General features: G+C 47.1%; 1 protein-coding gene across 1 annotated transcript in view; it reads left to right on the top strand.

Moving 5' to 3' along the window:
- The first annotated feature begins 11,529 nt into the window (after positions 1–11,529).
- The window catches only part of PSD3 (pleckstrin and Sec7 domain containing 3), a 571,701-nt gene continuing 561,386 nt past the window's right edge, over positions 11,530–21,844 (top strand). Inside the window, exon 1 of the mRNA XM_012539248.3 lies at positions 11,530–12,127. Coding sequence (XP_012394702.3) covers positions 11,804–12,127 — 324 coding nt within the window. The 5' untranslated portion in view covers positions 11,530–11,803. The remainder of the gene's footprint in view (positions 12,128–21,844) is intronic.

Genomic DNA, 21,844 nt, shown 5'->3' with positions numbered 1-21,844 from the left:
TCAGTGTTGTGGCCTCTCCTGTTGTGGAGCACAGGCTCCAGACGCGCAGGTCCAGCGGCCATGGCTCATGGGCCCAGCCGCTCCGCGGCATGTGGGATCTTCCTGGACTGGGGCACAAACCCGTGTCCCCTGCATCGGCAGGCGGACTCTCAACCACTGCACCAGCAGGGAAGCCCTATACCACATCTTCTTTATCCATTCATCTGTTGATGGACACTTAGGTTGCTTCCATATCTTGGTCATTGTAAATAATGCTGTTATGAACATTGGGGTGCATGTGTCTTTTCAAATTAGCATTTTCGTTTTTCTTGCATATATACCCAGGAGTGGAATTGCTGGATCATATAGTAGTTCTATTTTTAATTTTTGAGGAATCTCCATACTGTTTTCCATACTGGCTGCACCAATTTATATTCCCACCAATTGTGCACCACGAGGGCTCCCTTTCCTCCACACCCTCACCAACATTTGTTATTTGTAGACTTCTTGATGATAACTATTCTGACAGATGTGAGATGATCTATCATTGTAGTTTTGGTTTGCATTTCTCTGATGATTAATGATGTGGAGCATCTTTTCATGTGCCTGTTGGCCATCTGTATGTCCCCTTTGGAGAAATGTCTATTCAAGTCTTCTCTGACGCAGTTCACACTCATACTAATCTACTTATCAGTCGCCTGGCCACACCCTAAGTGTTCTCTTCCAAACATGCTTTCTCATTTTCTTTGTAATATGATAATTTCAAATCTTCAAGTTCTAGTTCCTTTTTGCTTAATAATACCATCTTCAAGCCATTTCTCTCTTCTCACAATTTACTATAAGAAGTCAAAAGGAGCCAAGCCTTTCCTTTAACACTTCACTTAGAAAGCTCCTCAGCTAGGAATTCCCTGGTGGTCCAGTGGTTAGGACTCCAAGCTTCCACTGCAGGGGGCACGGGTTTGATCCCTGGTTGGAAAACTAAGATCCTGAAAGCCACACGGACAAGAAAAACCCTCCTCAGCTGAATATTCAATTTTATCACTCCCATGTCCTGCCTTCCACAAAACACTAGGAAACAAACACAATTCAGCTAAGTTCTTTGCCAATTTATAAGAAGGATTGCCTTTTCTCCATTGTCCAGTAACACGTTCCTTGTTTCCATCTGAGACCCCATCAGAACGGCCTTTTCCATCCATATATCTGCCAACATTCTGTACATGATTATTTATGTGATCTCTAAGGAGATGGAAGCTTTCTCTACAGCTCTCCTTTCCTTTCTGAGCTTGCACCAGCACTGCCTTTAAAAGTTCCTTTATTGCCCAGTTTCAAAGCTGCTTCCACATTTTTAAGTATTTATTATAGCAGCACCCCATTTCCGTCTCAGCTTGGGCTGCTATCACAAAATACCATAAACTGAGTGGCTTATCAACAATAGAAACGTATTTCTCACAGCTCTGGAGGTTGGGAAATACAAGATCAAGGTGCTGGCCAACTTGGTGTCTGGCGAGATCCCTATTCCTGGTTGCCCACTGCTGACTCTTGGTGTGTCCTCACGTGGCAGAAAGAGCAGGAACTGCCCTCTGGCCTCTTCTTGTAAGGACACTAATCCCACCAAAGGGGCTCCACCCTCATGACCTGATTATCTCCCAAAGGCCCCACCTCCAAACACAATTCCTCTGGGACTAGGTTTCGATGTGAATCTTGGAGGGACACAAACATTCAGCCCACAAAGGCCGTCTTCTATTGACTCTCCCCACTCTAATATGATGTCCTTTCTTCTGAGCCCTGTGGCACTTTGGTTTCATGGCCTCTAAGGACGTTTACTTGCTTGTGCAGTTTGCACTCCACAGGGTCTAAGCTGCTTTGGGCACTGACAGTGCAGTCTCACCTCTGTAGCCCTGTCACACAGGACTCACAGCACCTGGCACACAGGAGATGCTTGGTAGCATTTGTTAAAATAGTGAACTTGTGTCACTTCCTGGCAATGACATCAGTTGTTCAATCTATTTGTCTTATATTAGAAGAAAGCGTCAGGATTCAAATTCCCTTCTATGGTCCTAACATGGTAATTATTCAGTAACACTATGAAGTAAAATATATTCAGTAACATTCTGAAGTTAAAATATAAAAATTAAAAAAAATTTTACGTGCAGAAGTTGAACCCTCACATCTGTGCTACTGGTAAGGTGTGAGGCTAATACTGCAGTCTGGTCCACGGCTCCTTCCTCTCCATCACTCTCTCCAGACCAAAGCCTAGGTCTGTCTCTGTTAGGGGACAGTCCTTCAGCCTGAAGCTCCTGTCAAGAAGTACAGCAGAGGGCTTCCCTGGTGGTGCAGTGGTTAAGAATCCACCTGCCAATGCAGCGGACATGGGTTCGAGCCCTGGTCCGGGAAGATCCCACATGCCACAGAGCAACTAAACCCGTGTGCCACAATTACTGAGCCTGCGCTCTAGAGCCCGCGAGCCACAACTACTGAGCCTGTGAGCCACAACCACTGAAGCCTGTGCGCCTAGAGCCCATGCTCCACAACAAAAGAAGCCACTGCAATGAGAAGCCCGCGCACTGCAACAAAGAGTAGCCACTGTGTTTTGCCAACTAGAGAAAGCCTGCGCACCTCAGGACCCAATGCAGACAAAAATAAATAAATAAAATATATAAATTTATTTTAAGAAACTTAAAAAAAAAAAGTACAGCAGAAGCTGGGAAATCCTAAAACTGAAGCTGGGAATCCATTGGACAAGTAAGGATCCCCAATATTATCCAGCCTTATTAATTCTAGATTTCTCCCTCCCTATTGCTTAAGTGATCACATTGTACCTTTTTTGGGACAGAGGTTCTGTTTAACACTGATCCAGGGGACTGGTTCTTGACTTCTGGATCATTCTACCCTTTCAGGAATTAGGGAGTAGTGCAAAAGATCAAACTCCCCAACAAGGGCTGAGGATCACTGTGTTTTCCCTTCAAAGGCTTCATGCAGGGCCGTTACCAGAGGGTGAAAAGAGGGTGCTCATCATATGGGTACAACTGTTCCTATTAAGACCTGATAAAACCTTCACTTCTATGTAAACGGTGCCTCACTATGCAAGTATATCAGACACATAGCTTTTCAAGCTCACTGCTGAATTAGTCATAGTTCCATAGAGTCTCAATAAACTTTGTAGTCTGGTGTATATAAAAAAATTACCAATATGTAGTTCTGATCTGAGTTTACAATTGAGCCTAATATTTTACTTATGGGAGAGGAGTTGCAACATTAAAATATTTCAGATGGCTTTTGAGACTGTGTCAGGAGTTAGAAAAAAGAAAATTTCTAAAGCCTTTTGAAAACTTCCTTCTTTCCTGTCTTTTCTTTCTTACTTCTACCATTGGCATCAGAATGAATGTTTTTGGCAGAAAGTGCTAGAAAAGGAAGTATTACTGATGGCCAGAGTGTCTAGCAAGGATGGGGAGGACAGGGAAGGGGAGAGCTCAGCCAGGGTCGGGGTGGAGGCTTTGCACGGTGGCCCTGGGGAACTCACCTGTCCTGTCTGAGGGGACCCCACAGAGGAAGAGTGGGAGGAGAGTCTGGGAAAGCAGGGGTGGTGCAGGCAAAGCACTGTCTGTGGAGTCGACAAGGCTGGAGACACTGGGGACCTAGGCTCATGGGCGTGCAGACCTGGGGCTTGGAAGATGGGTGCAGAGCGTCAGTATAGTCGGCTGGCCAGGATGGGCTGGGCACTGCCAGGATGCGATGGGGTGGCAGGGAGTGTGGCCTGGGTGGGTCTGGGAGGCACCTGGTGCCATCAGGGCCCTGTGTGCAGTTATGACAGAAGGGCTGAGGGCTGGCTTTGCCTCTGGTCAGCAGCAGTGGACAAGTTGACCCACCTCCCTGGGCCTCAGGCTCTGCATCCCGAGGACTAAACAGGAGAGCAGATGGGAGGTGCCGGGCACGTGGGATCAAACTGCGCCGTCACCAAGTTCACCTGGAACTTACAAAATGTGCACTTGAAATCATTGCTACTCAACTAATCAAGCTTCCGTGAAGCCTCCTTCCAGTAAACTCACAGCCCTCTGAGGATGGCTTCCCCAAGGGACAATTACAGACCAAGTGAAGAGGTACAGCCTCTGGCTCTGGCCCGGACCTCAGCGAACACAGACCCCAAACACACTCCTCCCCTTCAAGCCGCCCTTCTCCTCCCCCCACCCCAGCCCCTCGGTGGAGTGGTCCTGCTCACTGCAAGGACCCCACCTCTAACTGCCCAGCGCCTCGTAGTAGAAAGTGTCTCAGAACCGTGAACGAGAGGATGGCCATCTAAGCTCGACACAGGACAGAGCGTTCGAGTTCCTTAGGCCAGTGCTCTGATCTGTTCAAGAAATTTTTCCATTTACTTCAAAAGCATCAGCCTGTGTGATCAGATGCCAGTGTAGACACATAGCAACTTAACATACAAAGAATCACTCAGAACACACCCATGTGTGTATGGAGTTGGGTGGCAGGCAGTAAAGGAAATAGAAGCAGGATGGAAATGAAAGCCTCTTTCTAATCAGAGCATTTCCCAAGCGTTTCCATCTGGTTCCTCCATAAATAGTCATCACAAGGGGACTATCTGACACAGTGTCATCTCCTGAAGAAATGAGCCCAGCTTGCTTTTGGAGGAGAGGAAAAAATAGTCACAGGGGACTGGGTTTGGAGAAAGTAAGGAGTGGAGGAATTGAGGGGACCACGTGCCCCTGGAACCTGGGGAGGATGTGAGAAAATTTTCTTTTTTTAACCTCTCCAAATCTCAAGTCTTTGTCTGTAAAATGGAAGATAAGGTTGTCCTCTAAATATATTCATTGGGAGGCAATGTGGCATTGTGGAAAGGGCATGGACTTTGGATCCTGAAAGACCTGGGTCCACCTCATTGCTATGTCACTTTGGGAAAGCAGTTTAACTTCTGCAGATTTTGTGTTCCTGTCTTTGAGACAGAGTCTAATATTTACCTTGTTCTGGGGGTGAGAAGTCATATATATAAAGTGCCCTTGGCCGTGTCAGGCATAAAAGAGATTTTTCGTAAATGGCAGCTCTCACTGTCACCACCATCAAGCTCACTATTAGGCAAACCTCCTTATGATAACGGAGGAAACCAAGCTACAACTGTGAAGGTGCATTTCTAACCAGTAGACAGAATATTCTGGAAAGTCCTGAAGCTTTATTTGTACGGCCTGAGCAGGAATGCTCAGTGCTGATTCCTGCCATCACTCTTGTTACTGATCTCAGGTCTGGCTGCTCACCACCCAAAAATCAATACCCGAGTATGGAGGTTCCTTAAAAAACTAAAAATAGAATTACCATATGACCCAGCCATCCCACTACTGGGCATATACCCAAAGAAAACCATAATTCAAAAAGACATATGCACTCCAATGTTCATTGAAGCACTATTTACAATAACCAGGTCATGGAAGCAACCTAAATGCCCATCAAAAGATGAGTGGATAAAGAAGATGTGGTACATATATACAATGGAATATTACTCAACCATAAAAAGGAATGAAATTGGGTCATTTGTAGAGATGTGGATGCGATGCATCTAGAGACTGTCATACAGAGTGAAGTAAGTCAGAAAGAGAAAAACAAATATCATATATTAACGCATATATGTGGAGCCTAGAAAAATGGTACCGATGAACCAGTTTGCAGGGCAGAAATAGAGACACAGATGTAGAGAACAAACATACAGACACCAAGGGGGGATAGTAGCAGGGTGGTGGTGGTGGTGGTGTGATGAATTGGGAGATTGGGATTGACATGTATACACTAATTTGTATAAAGTAGATAACTAACAAGAACCTGCTGTATAAAAAATAAATAAAATAAAATTCAAAAATTCAACAAAAACAAACAAACCAAAAAATCAATACCTGAGAGGCAGTGGTTGGTAGAAAGGAAAAATGCTTTAATCAGAAAAGCCCGCAATCTGGGGAGAAGGTGGACTCATGTCCCAAGACCAATTCTGAAGATTCTACTAAGCCATGACAGTTTTTAAAGGGAAAAAAAGGGGCATAATTTCAGTTAATCATTTAGATAGGGGGTCAGAGTCATCACCCTCCCCCACTGCATGCAGGCTTCTCAACTTCTTGTGATTTTCTTTAGATGCTGTGTTGTTCACACAGTCTGTTCACAAGATTACTGAAGGGGAAGCTAGGGAAGAGATCTGATCATCTGTTAATTACTTATTCTTCATTTCTACTTCTCTGATCTAAGGAAAGAACCAACAAGTTAGGCAAGGTATTGTGTGATCAGAAGATTTGAAAAGTGTGCTTGGGCTGGAGATGAGCAGAGCATGTGGGTGCCTGGTTTAAGGTTAGTTACGATATATTGGGTTAGCCAAAAAGTTTGTTCGGGGTTTTTCCATAAGATGCTTTGCTAAAGTAACAAGAAAGGGGGTTTCCTGCTGAGGACAGTTTCCTGCAAAGAGCTACTTACAAATCCCCCCCACCCTCACCCCTCACCCCCGCCCCCATCAGATATCATTTCTTTTCTATGGGATTAGGAACGAAGGTACATCTTCTGTAACTTCTTCATGCTGAGAAAGGGCGTTGAGGTCTTAGAGTGGAAGATGTTGACATGTGTCTGTAGTATCTCTTTGCTGACAGTTTTGGTTGCCTGCTTATGTATACGGGCAGAGCAAGCTATAATTACTTTGATGCCCACAAAGGTATAGATGATCATGAGCAACAGTGCTAATCCCATTCTCTTGAGGCCAGTTCTTGGAATTGTGCTAGCCATAGACTCAGTACTGCTCAGGGTGTGGCAGTTATATCATGGCTGCAGTCTGGTCATCATGCAGTGAGCTTTTTCCCTCTGGTGGCAGTTATAGTATCTGTAAAACAGCTCAGGAGTGTGCATCAGACATTGAGTCTGGGACCCTATTGTCCTGATCATAACCTGCTTGGGCTCACTCTTTTGGACTCAGGGAGGCCTGGGAGACTTCAGCTTTTCTACAAACAAGAGGCAGGGGACATGGAGAGGCCTTTGTAATTGGGGGCCCCACAGAGTTCTGCTCGGGTCCACTCTCTCTGCCTCCCTAACCATTCAGGCTTCATTTCTGCCAAGCTCTCCCTCAGGCCCACCCCCACCTCCGCCTTGTCTCTCGTTCTTTCTTGAATCAAGAATGCATTTTCCGGGAATTCCCTGGTGGTGCAGTGGTTAAGAATCCTCCTGCCAGTGCAGGAGACACGGGTTCGAGCCCTGGTCCGGGAAGATCCCACATGCCACTGAGCAACTTAAGCCCGGGCACCACAACTACTGAGTCTACGGTTTAAGCCCGCGAGCCACAACTACTGAAGCCCGCACGCCTAGAGCCCATGCTACGCAAGAGAAGCCACCGCAATAAGCCCACACGCTGCAACTAGAGAAAGCCCACGCGCACACAGCAATGAAGACCCAATGCAGCCAAAAATAAAAAAGAAAAATTAAAAAAAGAAGGAAGAAAATTCTTGGAAAATTATTTTTAAACAGTGCATTTTCCAAAACATATCCTTTGGCAGGAGAGGACTATAGTTACCACCTTCTTCTCTTCTTATCAGGCGCTAATGCCGGAAGGTCACAACCAAACTGGGCACAGGGACTCCAGAAGGCTCCAAATTTAGTTGCCAAGGACGGGTGGCGTGAACTCCCCTGAGAGAATGAGTGCGTGTGGAGAGGATGTCACTCCTGAATGGAATATTTCCAGGAGCCCTTGGGACCCCCGGGACATGGTCCTCTAACACTCTTTCTCTGGAATCACTACTCTTGGGAGAATTACTTTTCTTCAATTCAGACAACAGATCTTGATAAGGTACCATTTTGTACAATCTTAAATCATTTAAGCTCTTAAGAACGCTAGAGAAACAACTTTAGCGAGTAGCTCCCTGGGCAGCGAGGCAGCTCATGTGGGTGGGTGGGCCTTTCCAGGGAGCCCAGGTTTGGAGAGAGGAGCAGACGGGCTGGACCAGCTGTGTGCACCATCCACCGGTCTAGAGAGGGGAGGAGGGAGCCAGACCCGATGAAATCTCCACTGCTGCGCCCAAGCCCCGGACCCCGGTGCTCTCAGTCTCTTTCTGCGTCTCTGGAAGGGGGCTCAGCTGCCGACTGCATGAGGTTGTCACAAGGTTGGAGAGAGAGAAGCCCTGACATCTCTCCTCAGTGCCCACTCCCCGCTCCACCCATGTTAAGTTTCTAGAATCTTCTTTTCTCGCTAGAAGTGATGAGAAGAGGTCATTAGCAGAAATAGAGTCCAGTTTAAATTATCTGTTGTTTGCCTTCACACCTTATGAATCTTGAAGGTCAGTGGTGGTGGAGAAATATGAAATCAATTTAGAATCCTTTCAGACAAAGAGATCTTGAGTTTTCAGAGAAATCAGACGATGGTTAAGTTTAGAGTTATTATTAATGATATTATTATAACAACACCCATCCTGATGTAAAGACTTAATAAATATTAATTTTGTGTTTACAGAGTACTGTTACACAGATTATCCCCTTTGACCTTCAAAACAATTCTGTAAGACAGAAAGGGCAGAAATATATTTTGCTCAGGTAAGTCCACTGAGGGTCAGAAACTTGCTGTGAGTCACAGCTAATAAATGATCATGTCAGACCTCCAGACCCCAAACTCACTGCTAACCCTAACCTTAACCCTTCCCTCATCGCAGTGACTTCTTCAGTTCTCAGATGCTTACCCATCAGATAGGAAGCATACAAACTTGCATATGATTGCCATTGCAGGTTTAAAAAAAAAAAGATTTCATGCAACAGCTCAAATTGTTCCATTGGGTCAACCAAACTTCCTAGGCCTGAAAAGTGTGTGCATATGCATTCTAAGAAATGCTAACATTTATCAAGAAACCTTTTTGTGCCCGATACTATGCTAAACAAGGCGTTGACAGACACTTCCACTTCATCCTCTCAGCAACCCTATGAAGTGGGTATTGTTAACGCAGAGAAGAGGAAACTGATTATCAGAGAGGTTAAGTAACTTGCTCAAGGTCACAAAGCCACACAGTGGGCTCAGAAAAATGTCTGTGTAGCACCAAAGCTCGTGCTCTCAGTCCCTCTGCTATTTACATCACAGCAGAAACCCATGTTTTTCTGGCACCTGCCCCTACTTCTCACAGAGAACCCCAGCTCCCTAAAAGTCCCCCCAATACTAAGGAGGTGTCTTACACGTGTCCTCCAGGTAAGTCCCTCCGCCCTCCTGTCAACCCCCCAGTGGCATCCCCGCCATTTGTTTACTCTCCTCCCAGGCCAGCCCAAACAACCTAGACATGAAACATTTGGCAGTAATCATCTCTGCGGCAGCCTTGCTAATAACAAGTCGGAAGAGAGAATTGTCCTGAACTCACCACCACCACAGACTTTGTGGTACTTTGTTGTTTTTTTTTTTTTTTTTTTTTTGCAGTACGCGGGCCTCTCACTGTTGTGGCCTCTTCCGCTGAGGAGCACAGGCTCCGGACGCGCAGGCTCAGCGGCCATGGCTCACGAGCCCAGCCGCTCCGCGGCATGTGGGATCTTCCCGGACCAGGGCATGAACCCGTGTCCCCTGCATTGGCAGGCGGACTCTCAACCACTGCACCACCAGGGAAGCCCCTAGTACATTGTTTTATTTGCAGGTTGGAGTTGAAGTGAAACTTCTCTTCTGATGGTTCCTTAAGCCCCTGCCCATCTGGGGCAGTTGTGGTAAAAAGGCAATCATTTCCCCTCCCCGAGCTCCACCTTCCTCACCTGTGCAGTGGAAACACTGCCCCCTGCCTCTCAGGATGGGGTTGAACTGTGAATAACAGAAATGCAGAGCACCTAGTGTGATGCTCGAACCCCTGGAAGCTAAGAAAGACAACGGTACTTCTCCCCAAATTCCTGTTCTGCAGGAAGACAGAGCTCCCCACTGGCCTTATTCAGAGTTAATCGGTTAACCAACTAGTACAATACTTGTTGAGTGGTTACAATGTCCAAGTAAGTTCTTTTATAGGAGAGTGAGTTACATAAAGAGGCCTAGACATCACTCACATGGGATTTTTGTTGAAAATAAATATAATCAGATCAATATGTCATAATTTCAATGGATAAGTCTGAGACTTGGCCATATGTTTTGCTGCAATTTTCTCTGTCATGGTGTTTGTTATAAAAGGGCTACAGCGCCCAGAGCCTGGCCCAGACAGCTCTGGACACATGTAGACTGAGTCATTTGTCAGCTGTCTGGAAACAAGGAGAAGCCTCCATAAACTTGGGTGGAAAAGCTGTGTGAAAATGTTTAAGAAGGAAAACAAACACAGGGCGCCATCCACCCAGGCTGAGAATTTCCAAGGAGCCGCCCCGGCCAGCGGTGGTCAGCCAGGGCCGGTGCCCTCGGCCACTGAAGGTACACTGCCTGTGGGAGGTCATGGTCAGGAGTTGGGAGGCTGTGGCTCAGGCTAGTTTGCTGCCAGCTCTCCAGGCCACGTGCCAGTTTGTCTCAGAGGATCATTTCCTGGTTCCCTCCCAGTCAAGCTCAAATTGATAAAGAAAAGACCTTTTCCACTCACTGCTATGCTGTCCCCAGGATCAAGGTCAGCAGGACTCAAAGGGCTCTTTTCCATTGTGAGGGATATTGAGCCTGTAGTAGCCCACTAAATGTGAATTACTGGATGAATTTTCAGGTGATTTCCTATTGTTCTCACAGTTTAAGAAAACTAAAGTATTTCTTAAAATAATTTAACAAAAAACCTCCTGCTTGATTTGTCACCTGGATAGATTTTCTTATTTCATCTTTCTCTCTTTCTTATTTTCTCTTTTTCATCTTTATCTCTTTATTTCTACTTATCTATCTGTGTGTGTGTGTGTATGTGATGCCTAGTATTTTGCTGTGGGACTATGGGACTACCCCCTGGGGAATTCCTGAATAACCACATGATTTCAAGTGGAAATTCATTAAAACATTAAAGTTGTCTACAACTGTGTGTCACTGATGCGAGAAAGGTAGATTGAAAGTGAGCTTTGAAGTGTCCTGGGGCTCATCTTTACATGCATCCGTCTCAGTGGCAGACACCAAACAACAGGTGTCGCTAATATGGAGTTTAGGATAAGCATGGAAACTAGTAACTTTAGTGTCTTCAATTCAAACATGGGGAGGGGGCCGGATAACAGAAGGAAAGCCATCAGACACACCAGGGAGAGGGCAGCCGAGTCCCAACTGTCCCCTCCCAGCCTCGCTCCCCCAGCCTGTCTGTTCATGCACAGTCCTGACCCGCGGCTGGGTCACCTCCATCCCCACTCCTTCCCCACTCCAGGGGGAAGACTCCCCCTGGGCTGAAGGTGTATCATTTGCTTCCTCAGGCCGTCGTGGAGCCATGGGGCCAGGTCACGCCTGCCCGCAACTGCCGGCCTTCGCATCCCTGGGCACCGAGGTCTGAAAGTCGACCCGGCTGGACCAGCCGAGCCCCTGGAGGACATGGCTGAGCAGCAGCAGATGAAAACTTCCTTCCTCTCCGTGCAGCTGCGGCCCACCCCGGCGCGCGCCCGCCCCGCCCTGGCTCCCGCCCGGACTGCGGCCGCAGGGGGCCCGGAAGAGGGACGCTCTCTCTCGGGTCCCGGGACCGGCTTCTCGGCAGGCCGGGCCCTCGGGCTCCCGCGGGGCCCGGCTGCCCCTCCCCCGCAGAGGCAGGGCCGTGGGACAGAGGCACCAGCTGCTCCCAGTTGCTCTGCTCCCGACGAGGGGAAAGAGGGAGAGAAGAAAACCCGGGACGTGGATGCGAGGAGGGGGCGCGCTCGCAGATCCCCTGCCTCCGGGACCCGTGGACGGCGGCAGCCCCGGCCATGCAGACCCCCTAGCCCGGCTCGCGGCATGGGCGACGGTGGCCGCAGTCCCTCCGCGGGCTGGAAGCCCTGGCCGGGCGGTCCTGCCCCGCGGCACGTGTGGGGCACGGACCCGAAGGCTCAGGACGCCGTGGGAGGCTCCCTTCCCCAGCCCCTGGCTGCCGCCGCCGCGGCTGAAAGCCCCCGGTACGGGGGAAGTGGCGAGGCGCCGGCACCCTGCCCGGAGCGCCCGCGGAGCGCTGAGGGCTCGGGCACGTCCACGCGGCCCAGGAGCGCCAGGCTCGGCAGGCATCGTGCGCTCCTCCAGACCAGCAGGAGCTGCCCGGCCCCGCCTGCCGCCCTGCCTCTCAAGGTAAGAAAGTGCGCGTGGCTGAATCCCTGAGACCCGAGCTCTTCCCAGAGAAGCAAGAGTGGAGAGAGGGGGCCGATGTGCCCGCAGGGCCCCCAGTTCCTCACACTGGGGTCTCCTGTCCGCTGTGGGCCTGGCTCCTTCTTCTGTGCTCCGCCACCTTCCCTGCACGAGCGGCTTATCCTGCGGAAGGAGAGAATGTATCGTTCCTTCCCAAGATTTCTGCCAAAGACTAGCGTCCTTTATGGGAAAGCGGAGAGGGAGGTTGGTGGCGGTGCACGGACACTTGTTGAGCCCTGTGCTGTGCCAGCCCTTATGCTGGGTGTTAAGCTGCATAGCCACCCGAAAGACAAAGGCTCCTATCCCCAACTCCAGATGAAGGAATTGGGAAGTGATTAGGCAAAAATCCTCCTCTTGCTCCCAAAAAGGAAAGGGCAGAAGCAAAACCTGTTCTCCGGAATGGGCGAGGGGGACTTGGGGAGCCTTCGGTGGGTTTTGTCGAGGTTTCCAGAACTGGAGTGCAGTCTTGGAACTCAGCCCCATCTGTACCCAGTGGACCACCTTCCACCCCTGCCGGCAGGTCGATGTTTTTCTTCCTGGCGTCAGCTTCCAGGCCCTGCTTCCCTTCCCACCAGAAGGGAAAGGGTAGCACTGGGTGGTTTCCAGCGTCTCTCCCAGCTCCAGTCATGGCCAAGCCTACTCTTTGCTCTTCGCATTTTATTCTCTGCATCTCCACTCAGCCTCCTCTCTGGGCTGGTGCTTGAGCCCAGCCTCCCCTCTCCACCCAGCTCAGATGTACTGATCCCAAGATGGGTGGACAAAATTAAAAATTATGCTTTTGTTTTCTCTTTCCCGATAGCACGGACATCTTGCTATACTTTGTCCATATACAGGCAATGAGGGTGAGGGAGGGGTTGGTGGGATGAGATGGAGGAGGGGCCTCTTGCTGGACTGTGTGGAAGGTCCACATGGAGGGACGCTTGGGGAAGTCACCAGAGAAATGGATGAAATTCACAGCATCGGGAGAGGGGCCTCCCAGAGGTGTGGACGTGATGCTGCATCATCTGGAGCCTGTGCCTCCCTCCTGCGTGCCTCTACACCCTCCTTCCTGCCCCTTTCCCCGTAACAGGCAGCCCTTACAGCCACAGTAGAGAATCAGGGAGAAAAGATGAGCTCAAGTTCTCTTTGGAGGGAAACTCTTGGAGAAGAGAAATGCTAGCATGCTTCCTTAAGAAATGGTTTACATTCCATCCTAGTCCTTGTATCTTGCGTTTCCTACAGGGATTTAAGAGGAATGACATATCCGTGCGTCAGAGCCCAGTCTCTGAATGTGGGGTCACACGGTAGTTGTTTGTGTACTTTAATGCTGCTCTGATGACTTGAAAACTCCATCTCCCCTCCTTTCTCCTCCGCCTTCCAGGTATAAGAAAACCTCAGAGCTGTTGCCAGTCCTCTAGGGAGAGGCACTGTGGGACTTGTTCCAAGTGGGTAGATTTCTGCCTGTCTGCCCCATTTAGCCACTTTTGCTAATGGATCCCCAGACATCTGCCCCATCTAAAGCAAGGATGGCAAGATTCCTGGCTAAAATCCTGGAAACCCCAGGTTCAACTCCTAACCTTGAGCAAACCACCAGAGCTCTCAGTTTTCCCATCAGAAAGCCCTGAGGATGCCACCTGCCTGGCAGTCGCCACGGGGCCAGTGAGGGTCCCTCAGTAGCCCTATCTTAGGGGAGAGAAGAGAAGCAAAGTCAGTGGGACAGCAGGTAGGACCGGGAAGCATGGAGTTAGAGGGGTCAGTCTGAGGACTCTGGGGTCAGGGGAGAATGCAGGGCTAAACTTAACCTTGACCATGCTGGTCAGACTGTGTGATGGTCTCTGTCACAGCAAAGAGGGAGTTGGAAAATCAGCACCTTCAGAACTACAAGTCCCTCAGGTGCCTCATGGCTGTTATTAGCCAGGTGACCCCTGCCTGGCCTTGGGTGTTAGAGAAAGGAAGAAATCAACAAAGAGAGGTTTCCATCCGCCCAGCCCTGGGCACATGACGGTTTCCCTGGGTCTGATAGATTGGTGCGCAAGCACCGCCCTGTCCTCGCATGAGTTGGAACTTAGCTGTGTGAGTCACCGCATAGTGACAGCAGACTGGTTAAAAATGTCTTCTGTGAGCTACCAGTGAAGAGGCCTTTCACTCAATACACTCATACAAATGTGATTATTTACTACATTTATTAAAGTGAAATATTGCTTACGTGGAAGCGAAATCTATTCCTACATGCGTATCATAGGATGGAGGTCCTTGTATCAACTTCTCAAGCAAAAAAGTCTGGATCCTAAGTGTAGACTTTCTTCTCCAAATGGCTAAATTTACTCCTTTATTGTTGAAACAAATGGGGTCCAGAGTGAGCATTGCTGATGTATCCAAGTATCACAAGGAGCGGGTACAGCAATCACTTAGTTCTTCATCCAAACCATGACTAGGCTTTAGTGAAAACTACAGCTCTCTGTGCCCTACAGAGAGCTTCCAAAGCATGATTCCTTCTTATCAGAACCTCACAACTCTGTGAAGTTATACATTATCATTGTGCCCACTTTGTGGATGAGGACACAGATGCTTGAGGACGGTCAGTGACTTGCTACGTCCTGAGGCCAGGATGCAGCAGCTTGGACAGAGCTCCTGTGGTCCATGCAGAGGCTGGAGCTCTGCTCTCACTGCCTTCTGAGAGGGCGAGGCTTCCTCGGAAGGCAGCCCACCAGCCGCGGGACTGGGGTCCTGTAAGCACTCCTGGGACATGGGAGAAGGGGCTTCAGGACTATCAGGTCTAGTGACCTAGCCTTGCTGATATGTGACTTGAGTTTGGGGCTAAAGATACAAAGACACAGAAAACAGACACAAGTCAAATGAGAGGGGAAAATAGCTTTCTCTACAATCATTTTGGGAATTTTCCATTTTTTAAACTGTCTTCCTATCTTACATATTTTATGTTTTGAAATTACAATGACTTTGGGTGTGTAAATGACATTAGAAAGACTTCCCTGGTGGTCTAGTGGTAAAGAATCCGCCTTCCAGTGCAGGGGACGTGGGTTCGATCCCTGCTCAGGGAGGTAGGATCCCACATGCCGCGGGGCAACTAATCCCGCGCGCCACAACTACTGAGCTTGCATGCCTCAACGAGAGAGTCCACATGCTGCAAGCTAAAGAGCCCATGCGCCCTGGAGCCCACGTGCATGCCACAGCTAGAGAAGAGAAAACCCGCACGCCACAACTAGAGAAGCCCGGGCGCTGCAATAAAAGATCCCGCATGCTTCAACAAAGATCCCGCATGCCACAGCTAAGACCCGAAGCAGCCAGAAAAAAAAAAAAAAAAGAGCCATTTCACAGCTTCCCTTCCCAAGAAAGCAACTTAAAAAAAAAAGAAAAAAGGAAAGAAAATTAGCAGTAAGTAATATTAAAAATTCCCCCCAAATGCCATTTCTACAAACCCCACCTGTAGCTTTAAATTTCCCAAGGATTTTACCTCTTTATTTTGGTCTTCCTCTTCTCTTCCTCTCTCATCTCAAAAACAATTAGCTTTTTGAGTTTTCATCACCAGCTGCTAGGAGTGTTCAGGGTTTAGAAGGCAGAGTGAGAATAAGCAGGGCAGAAAGGGCCTCCCTGGACGCTGGGGGCGGGGGCACAGGGACGGGGGTAGGAAGCAGTTATTCCCTGAGGTGCTGAGGGGAAGGGGGGTCCGCTTGTACACAGCAGATCAGAGAGAATAGCTTTAACCCTCTGTGTCTTGGATTGTTTTGCCTTAAAATAAAAACAGGGTCTGAAATATGTCTGTAAAGTGTATCAATTTTTGATAGAGAGATTTTATTTAGAGAAAAGGTCACTGTCACTGGGATTCAGGAGATGAAATGAAGCTCTGGTTCTGCCAGCCAACTAGCTAAGCGCCCTGACGACTCACTGAGCAAAGCAAGGTTACCCCGTCTGACCTCTGAGGTCTTTCCAGCTCTGACCTTCTGGGATAAGTATGAATCTTCGAATCCAGAAAGGTAATGAAACTGTTTAAGGAAATAAAAGTATGAAAATAATTTAATTTCACCTACCTCCGCTTGTCTCTAAATATTAATTATTTTGTCAAACGGCTCCAGGGCAGGGAAGCTACCCTTAGCGGGCTTGCATCTCTCAGGGGATATGGGATTTCAGCGGGAGCTGGGATGTTCTCTATAGGACCAGCACTGAACAATCAGTTGAATGAATGAAACTTGGAAGGGGGTTAACATCCAGTGATAGGAGTCAGTGCCATCTTTGGGCAGTAACACAAATCCCCACCACAAAATTTTAGGGCCACAATCGTTCGCTGTCTATTCCCTAAAGCCTGATATTTCTTTCTCTGACCAGATTCGAGTTGAATGAAGTTCTCCTCTGAAGTTCAGTACTGACCCCCAGGTACACCTAATCCCCAGGAGGAGGTCGTTGATCTCATCTGGAGTAAATGCTTAATTTCTTAAGCCAATTTGACTTTTCTGGCCTGTTGTGAGTTTAGAAACTGTTCTGCTCATAGAAAGATAAAATTCTAGATAATTCTGTCATTATATTAGTCATTCTTGGTGAGCAATTTAGAAGTTTTAAAAGAAGCTAGAAGAGAGAGCTTGCATAAATGCCATATAGTAATTTGAACAGTGATGTAGATAAATGTGCAGTGGTATCACTTTTAAAGGATTCTGGTATTTAGAAGACAGTGCTGATCAGATTCAAAAGCTTATCTTTAGTCTGTTTTACACTGCATTGGTTTTGACACAGATGTCTTGATTTATTATTTCAGTAAATAAAACCTGAGGTAGCAGAATGGGTTTCAACTCTTTTTCATCTTGTGGTTTGCCTCGGCGTTCCCATGACAATGTTCTCTCACTCTTTTTCTCTCCTTACCCCTTCCTTCGACGTTCACACAGACGTCCTGTCGTCATTGTGCAGGAGCCGCCCTCATGGCCCCATCTCACCTCCACATCTTGATGGGACAAGAGGGCGGAGAGCACACAGACCACTTCACACATTGCCTCTGAGACTTGTAGAAACGATTCAGGGTGGGAGCTGGGACCCAGGTCTGGCCCCCTCTTTGGTTCAAGTTAGCTAAGTAAGGGCGACCTCCTCACGCTGGGTCTCAACTTCTCATCTGAAATGTGAAAAGATCAGACTGTGATTTGCTTCCCACTAGCTCAAGATTCTAAATTCTTGCCAATCCATTTGCACCTGTGTTTGTGAAAACTCTACCAAAGCTACAGCTTTTGATGACAAATCTCTAAAAATCCATCATATTTAGAAGTCACTACTGTTGGGAAACTCCTTTATTGGTAAAATTAGATACCTCTCCAGGATCCAGAGGTTAAAAAGGAACCAAAATACATTTTTAAACAATTTACACCAATATATACCCAATTTTCTAATCTCAAGTGTTAAATTTCTCTACAAAATATTGGTCGCACGAGTTAAGTATTAGGTTTGCCCTGAGAGATTTGGACAAAATACTGAATTGAGTTTTTTATAACTATACAAAAAGGAGTTGTGTTTTGTTATTCTCCCATATTAAAAGGAAATACATTCGCTGAAAGGGATTGTTTTGTGTTTTTAGTCCCGTGATTTAATTACTTAGCAAAGGGAATATTGGAAATCGATTCCAGAATTAAGGCCCAGAATGAAGAAGAGGCTTGTCCGCACTCAGCCAGTTGGAATCAGTTCCAACAATTGCCTCAGTTTAACTTTCAAGTTTTGTGCCCTTGAACAAAAGTGTTCTATCACTTGTAGATTAGTTAGGATTCTTGGTTGTGTGTGATAGAAACCCTCAAGGCTACTTAACCCCAATGAGGGGGATTCATTATGAGGAGAACCCTTGCCTGTAAGTGTTGGGTGTGTAGAACCAAGGGTGGGGGTGCAGCTGCGTCAGGATCACCTGGCATGAGGGCTCCAGGGCATCCAGTTCTCTTTTTTGTTTCTTTTTTAAAATTTTTGGCTGCGTTGGGTCTTCGATGCTGCACGTGGCCTTTCTCTAGTTGCGGCGAGCGGGGGCTACTCTTCGTTGCAGTGTGCGGGCTTCTCATTGCGGTGGCTTCTCTTGTTGTGAAGCACGGGCTCTATAGGCGCTCAGGCTCAGTAGTTGTGGTGCATGGGCTTAGCTGCTCCGCGGCATGTGGGATCTCCCCGGACCAGGGCTCGAACCCGCGTCCCCTGCATCGGCAGGCAGATTCTTAACCACTGCGCCACCAGGGAAGCCCCAGGTCTCTCTTTCCAACCCGCCTGTTGCTCTCTGCCCTTACCAGCACTCTGCTCTGAACTATTCTTTCTCTTTTTGCACATCTGCTTCCCCTATTCCAGGGGGAGGAATATGGTCACCCACAATTCCCAGATTTATATCTCCTCTCCTTAAAGACTGGGATTCCTCAGACCTGCTTCCCAATCCCCCTGCAAAGAGGCTTCTTGGTCCAGTGCAGGTTGGGGTTGGTGCCCACCCAACCTACTGTGGTGGGGACAGCTCATATGGTGCTATCAGATCTACTGAGAGCCCAAAGGTGGTTATAACCATGTAAACCTGTGTGAGGGACAGGTCCTAGAAGTTGATGGGACATGGAGAGAAGGGGGCAGGTGTGGACGGCCAACCCAATAGATGACAAAGACACTTTCAGGGAGTTTCACTTAAAATTTATAAAGTCACTGCTTTCTATAAATGTCCTATCTGAGCCCTCTCTGATTTTAGGGAAGCCAGTTTTTATAGCTCTTAAGGAGATTTTTTTAAAAAGCATCCCTGAACAAGCAATGTATTAGAATCAAATTATTGCCTGATATGATTTATAAATAGATTTGTTTCCAGAATCTGCTACTGGGCATAATATGGTAAGTTTTCTCTTTCAAAGACTTTTTTCCTTGCAGACTTTTAGAGACTGTAAAATGCTACATGATTTACATAAATATAAGTCCTTCAGTGAAAGCAGGGTTCTGTAGCCCTTTGGGTTCTATGTGTGATCTGTTCAACATTACAGCCACTCCCTGGGCTACTCACAGAATCCGAGAAGTCAGGACAGTGAGGGGAAGCCATGTTCCTTGAACTGAACCGTATCAGTGAAAACACGAGATGGGCAAAGGAAAGAACCCTGGCTCCACCGTGTCACCACTGCTGGGCCGCTGCAGCCTGCTTTGTGAGGAAGTTCGCTCTCCTTCGTTCTAAAGGAATCAGCAGCTGTGGCTCTTTTTTGGCTGCCCTTTGTGTTGTGCACATATCCTGTGATTATATTTAGTCAATTTTAACTTTTTGGAATTTAACTTTCAATTTTCAGGATGTGTGATTTTGTATTAACCTTTGAATTACCAAGTCCAGCAGATCGTAAGCTAAAAAGCTCCAGGACCCTATTCAAGCACTTACAATGTTCTGTCATTTGAAAATTCCATTTTGTCTGCAAGAAGCTTGGTTACTCTTGACTGAGTTATCAATCTGATTGTATGATGAAGTAACAGTTAAAATGTCACTCCATCCATCTCATGCCACAAGCAGAGAGATCTCAATCTTTTTCCATAAAGGATTTAAAGTGCCCTACAACTATAGCACAAATAATAAAAATAATAAAAATAATAATAAAAATAACTATAGCACAAATAATAAAAAATAATAAAAATAATGGTGAAGGTAAACAGTAATAAAGAATCAGTTCTAGGAAAACATAAATAAGTGTCAAGATGAAGAAAGGTCAAGATCAGGAAAAGAACCCAAAAGAACATAAAGGCCAACAGAGCCAGTATGTTTGAAAGTCACATTTGGCTGTGTGCTTTCTAGCTGCTCAAGGTAAAAGAGACATGGTTAGCTACACAGTTCTGTGAGAAGGGATGGAGAGAGGGAGGGAGGGAGGGAGGAAGGAAACAATGGAAGGAGGGAGGGAGGGAGGAAGAGGTCCTCTAACATGTTCCACAGAAATCAATTCTCTTAGAAAACCGAATTTTGCTTGCCCTTTAAAATAACAGTAAAAATAGCATTTTGGATAAAAACTTTTCGAAGGAGGACTTAACATTTACTATTTCCCTGTTTCCTTAGATACATATACATGTATACAACATAACTTAATTTTCTTGATAACTTAAGCAATTACTGTAACTGCAGTATTGCTTGCTGGCAACTTCAGATCTGTGAGACTGTTTGCTTCTACGCTTAATGCCCCCAATACTCTGTTTTCTCAGTTCTTTTTGCCTTTTAGTAACTTTTTAGTTTTCTCCATGCTGGCCTATCCCTTCTTGCTGCTATTAGTGTGTCTACCTCTAATATACTTTTTTTAATATACCACAGGCCAGGAAACTAGACAGCAGATTTGTTTAAATTGTAAGGCAAGTTTGTTAATTGCATAAAGTAAAAGTTGAGTGGCTCATCTAGCAGAAGGACTGAGTGGGCTCCTCCAGCGGAAGGATTGAGTGGGCTCATCCAGCGGAAGTTCTGAGTGGCTCATATAGCAGAAGGATTGAGTGGGCTTATCCAGCGGAAGGTTTGAGTGGGCTCAACCAGTGGAAGTTTTGAATGGGCTCATCCAGCGGAAGGATAGAGTGGCTCAGCTAGCAGAAGATCTCACAAGTTTTAGAAAGGATTTTTTTTCCTCTGATATTTAAAAAATTAATTAATTAATTTATTTTTGACTGCATTGGATCTTCGTTGCTGCTCGGGGGCTTTCTCTAGTTGCAGTGAGCGGGGGCTACTCTGTTGCAGTGCGCGGGCTTCTCATTGCGGTGGCTTCTCTTGTTGCGGAGCACAAGCTCTAGGCGCGTGGGCTTCAGTAGTTGTGGCATGCGGGCTCAGTAGCTGTGGCTCGTGGGCTCTAGAGCTCAGGCTCAGTAGTTGTGGCGCATGGGCTTATTTGCTCTGCGGCATGTGGAATCTTCCCGGACCAGGTCTTGAACCCGTGTCCCCTGCACTGGCAGGTGGATTCTTAACCACTTTGCCACCAGGGAAGTCCCTCTTCTGATTTTGTGTGTTCAGAGATGATACTGTTGCTTTCTGTGACTATGGCCATGCTAGGGATGAATAAAGTTGCTGAAGAAATAACTTCCAGATTCATTCATTCAATAAGTATTTCTTGACCACCAGCTATGTGACGAGCAATGTTCCAGGCACGGGTGGTACAGCAGTGAGTTGACAAAGTCCTTGCTCCTACAGGGAATGATGAACAAACAAACAACACACGGGCATAGGACTTCACATGGCCACAAGAGCTTGGAAGAAAGTAAAACAAGGGGTGATGAGGGGAGGGTGCTCGAATGAATGGTTTAGTTTGTGTGATGACAGAAGGTGACCTCAGAGTTAAGCCTTGAGTGACAGACAGGAGGCAGCCACGAGAAGATCAGGGAGGGAAGGTTCTAGGCAGGGTTAGCAGAAGAGTCCCCTGTACCTGCAGGGTCACTGGGGAGCATAAGTTACTGTGAAGCTTACTCAGAGCTATAGGCAGGGCCAGATCACACAGGGCCTCTTAGTTTTCAGTAAGGATTTTGAAATTTATTCTAAGTAAAATAATAAATTTTTAAATTTATTATTGGGGAGCCTTTGGAGAGTTTTAAGCAGGAAGAAACACAGAAATTAAGGGAAGGGTGGGTGTGTTTATGAAGTGACCCCCCTACAGTTACTCTGCAGATTACATGTTTGAATCTGCCTCTCATTTCCTAATCTTGTCAAAGAAACCTTGAGGCACACAGCTTAACTCCCTCTGAACACTGGGGGCT

This window comes from Orcinus orca, chromosome 21 (genome assembly GCF_937001465.1).
Source record: "Orcinus orca chromosome 21, mOrcOrc1.1, whole genome shotgun sequence".
Classification (NCBI taxonomy): Eukaryota; Metazoa; Chordata; class Mammalia; order Artiodactyla; family Delphinidae; genus Orcinus; species Orcinus orca.
Note: the sequence above shows the minus strand (reverse complement) of the source record. Positions and strands in the feature narration are given on the sequence as shown.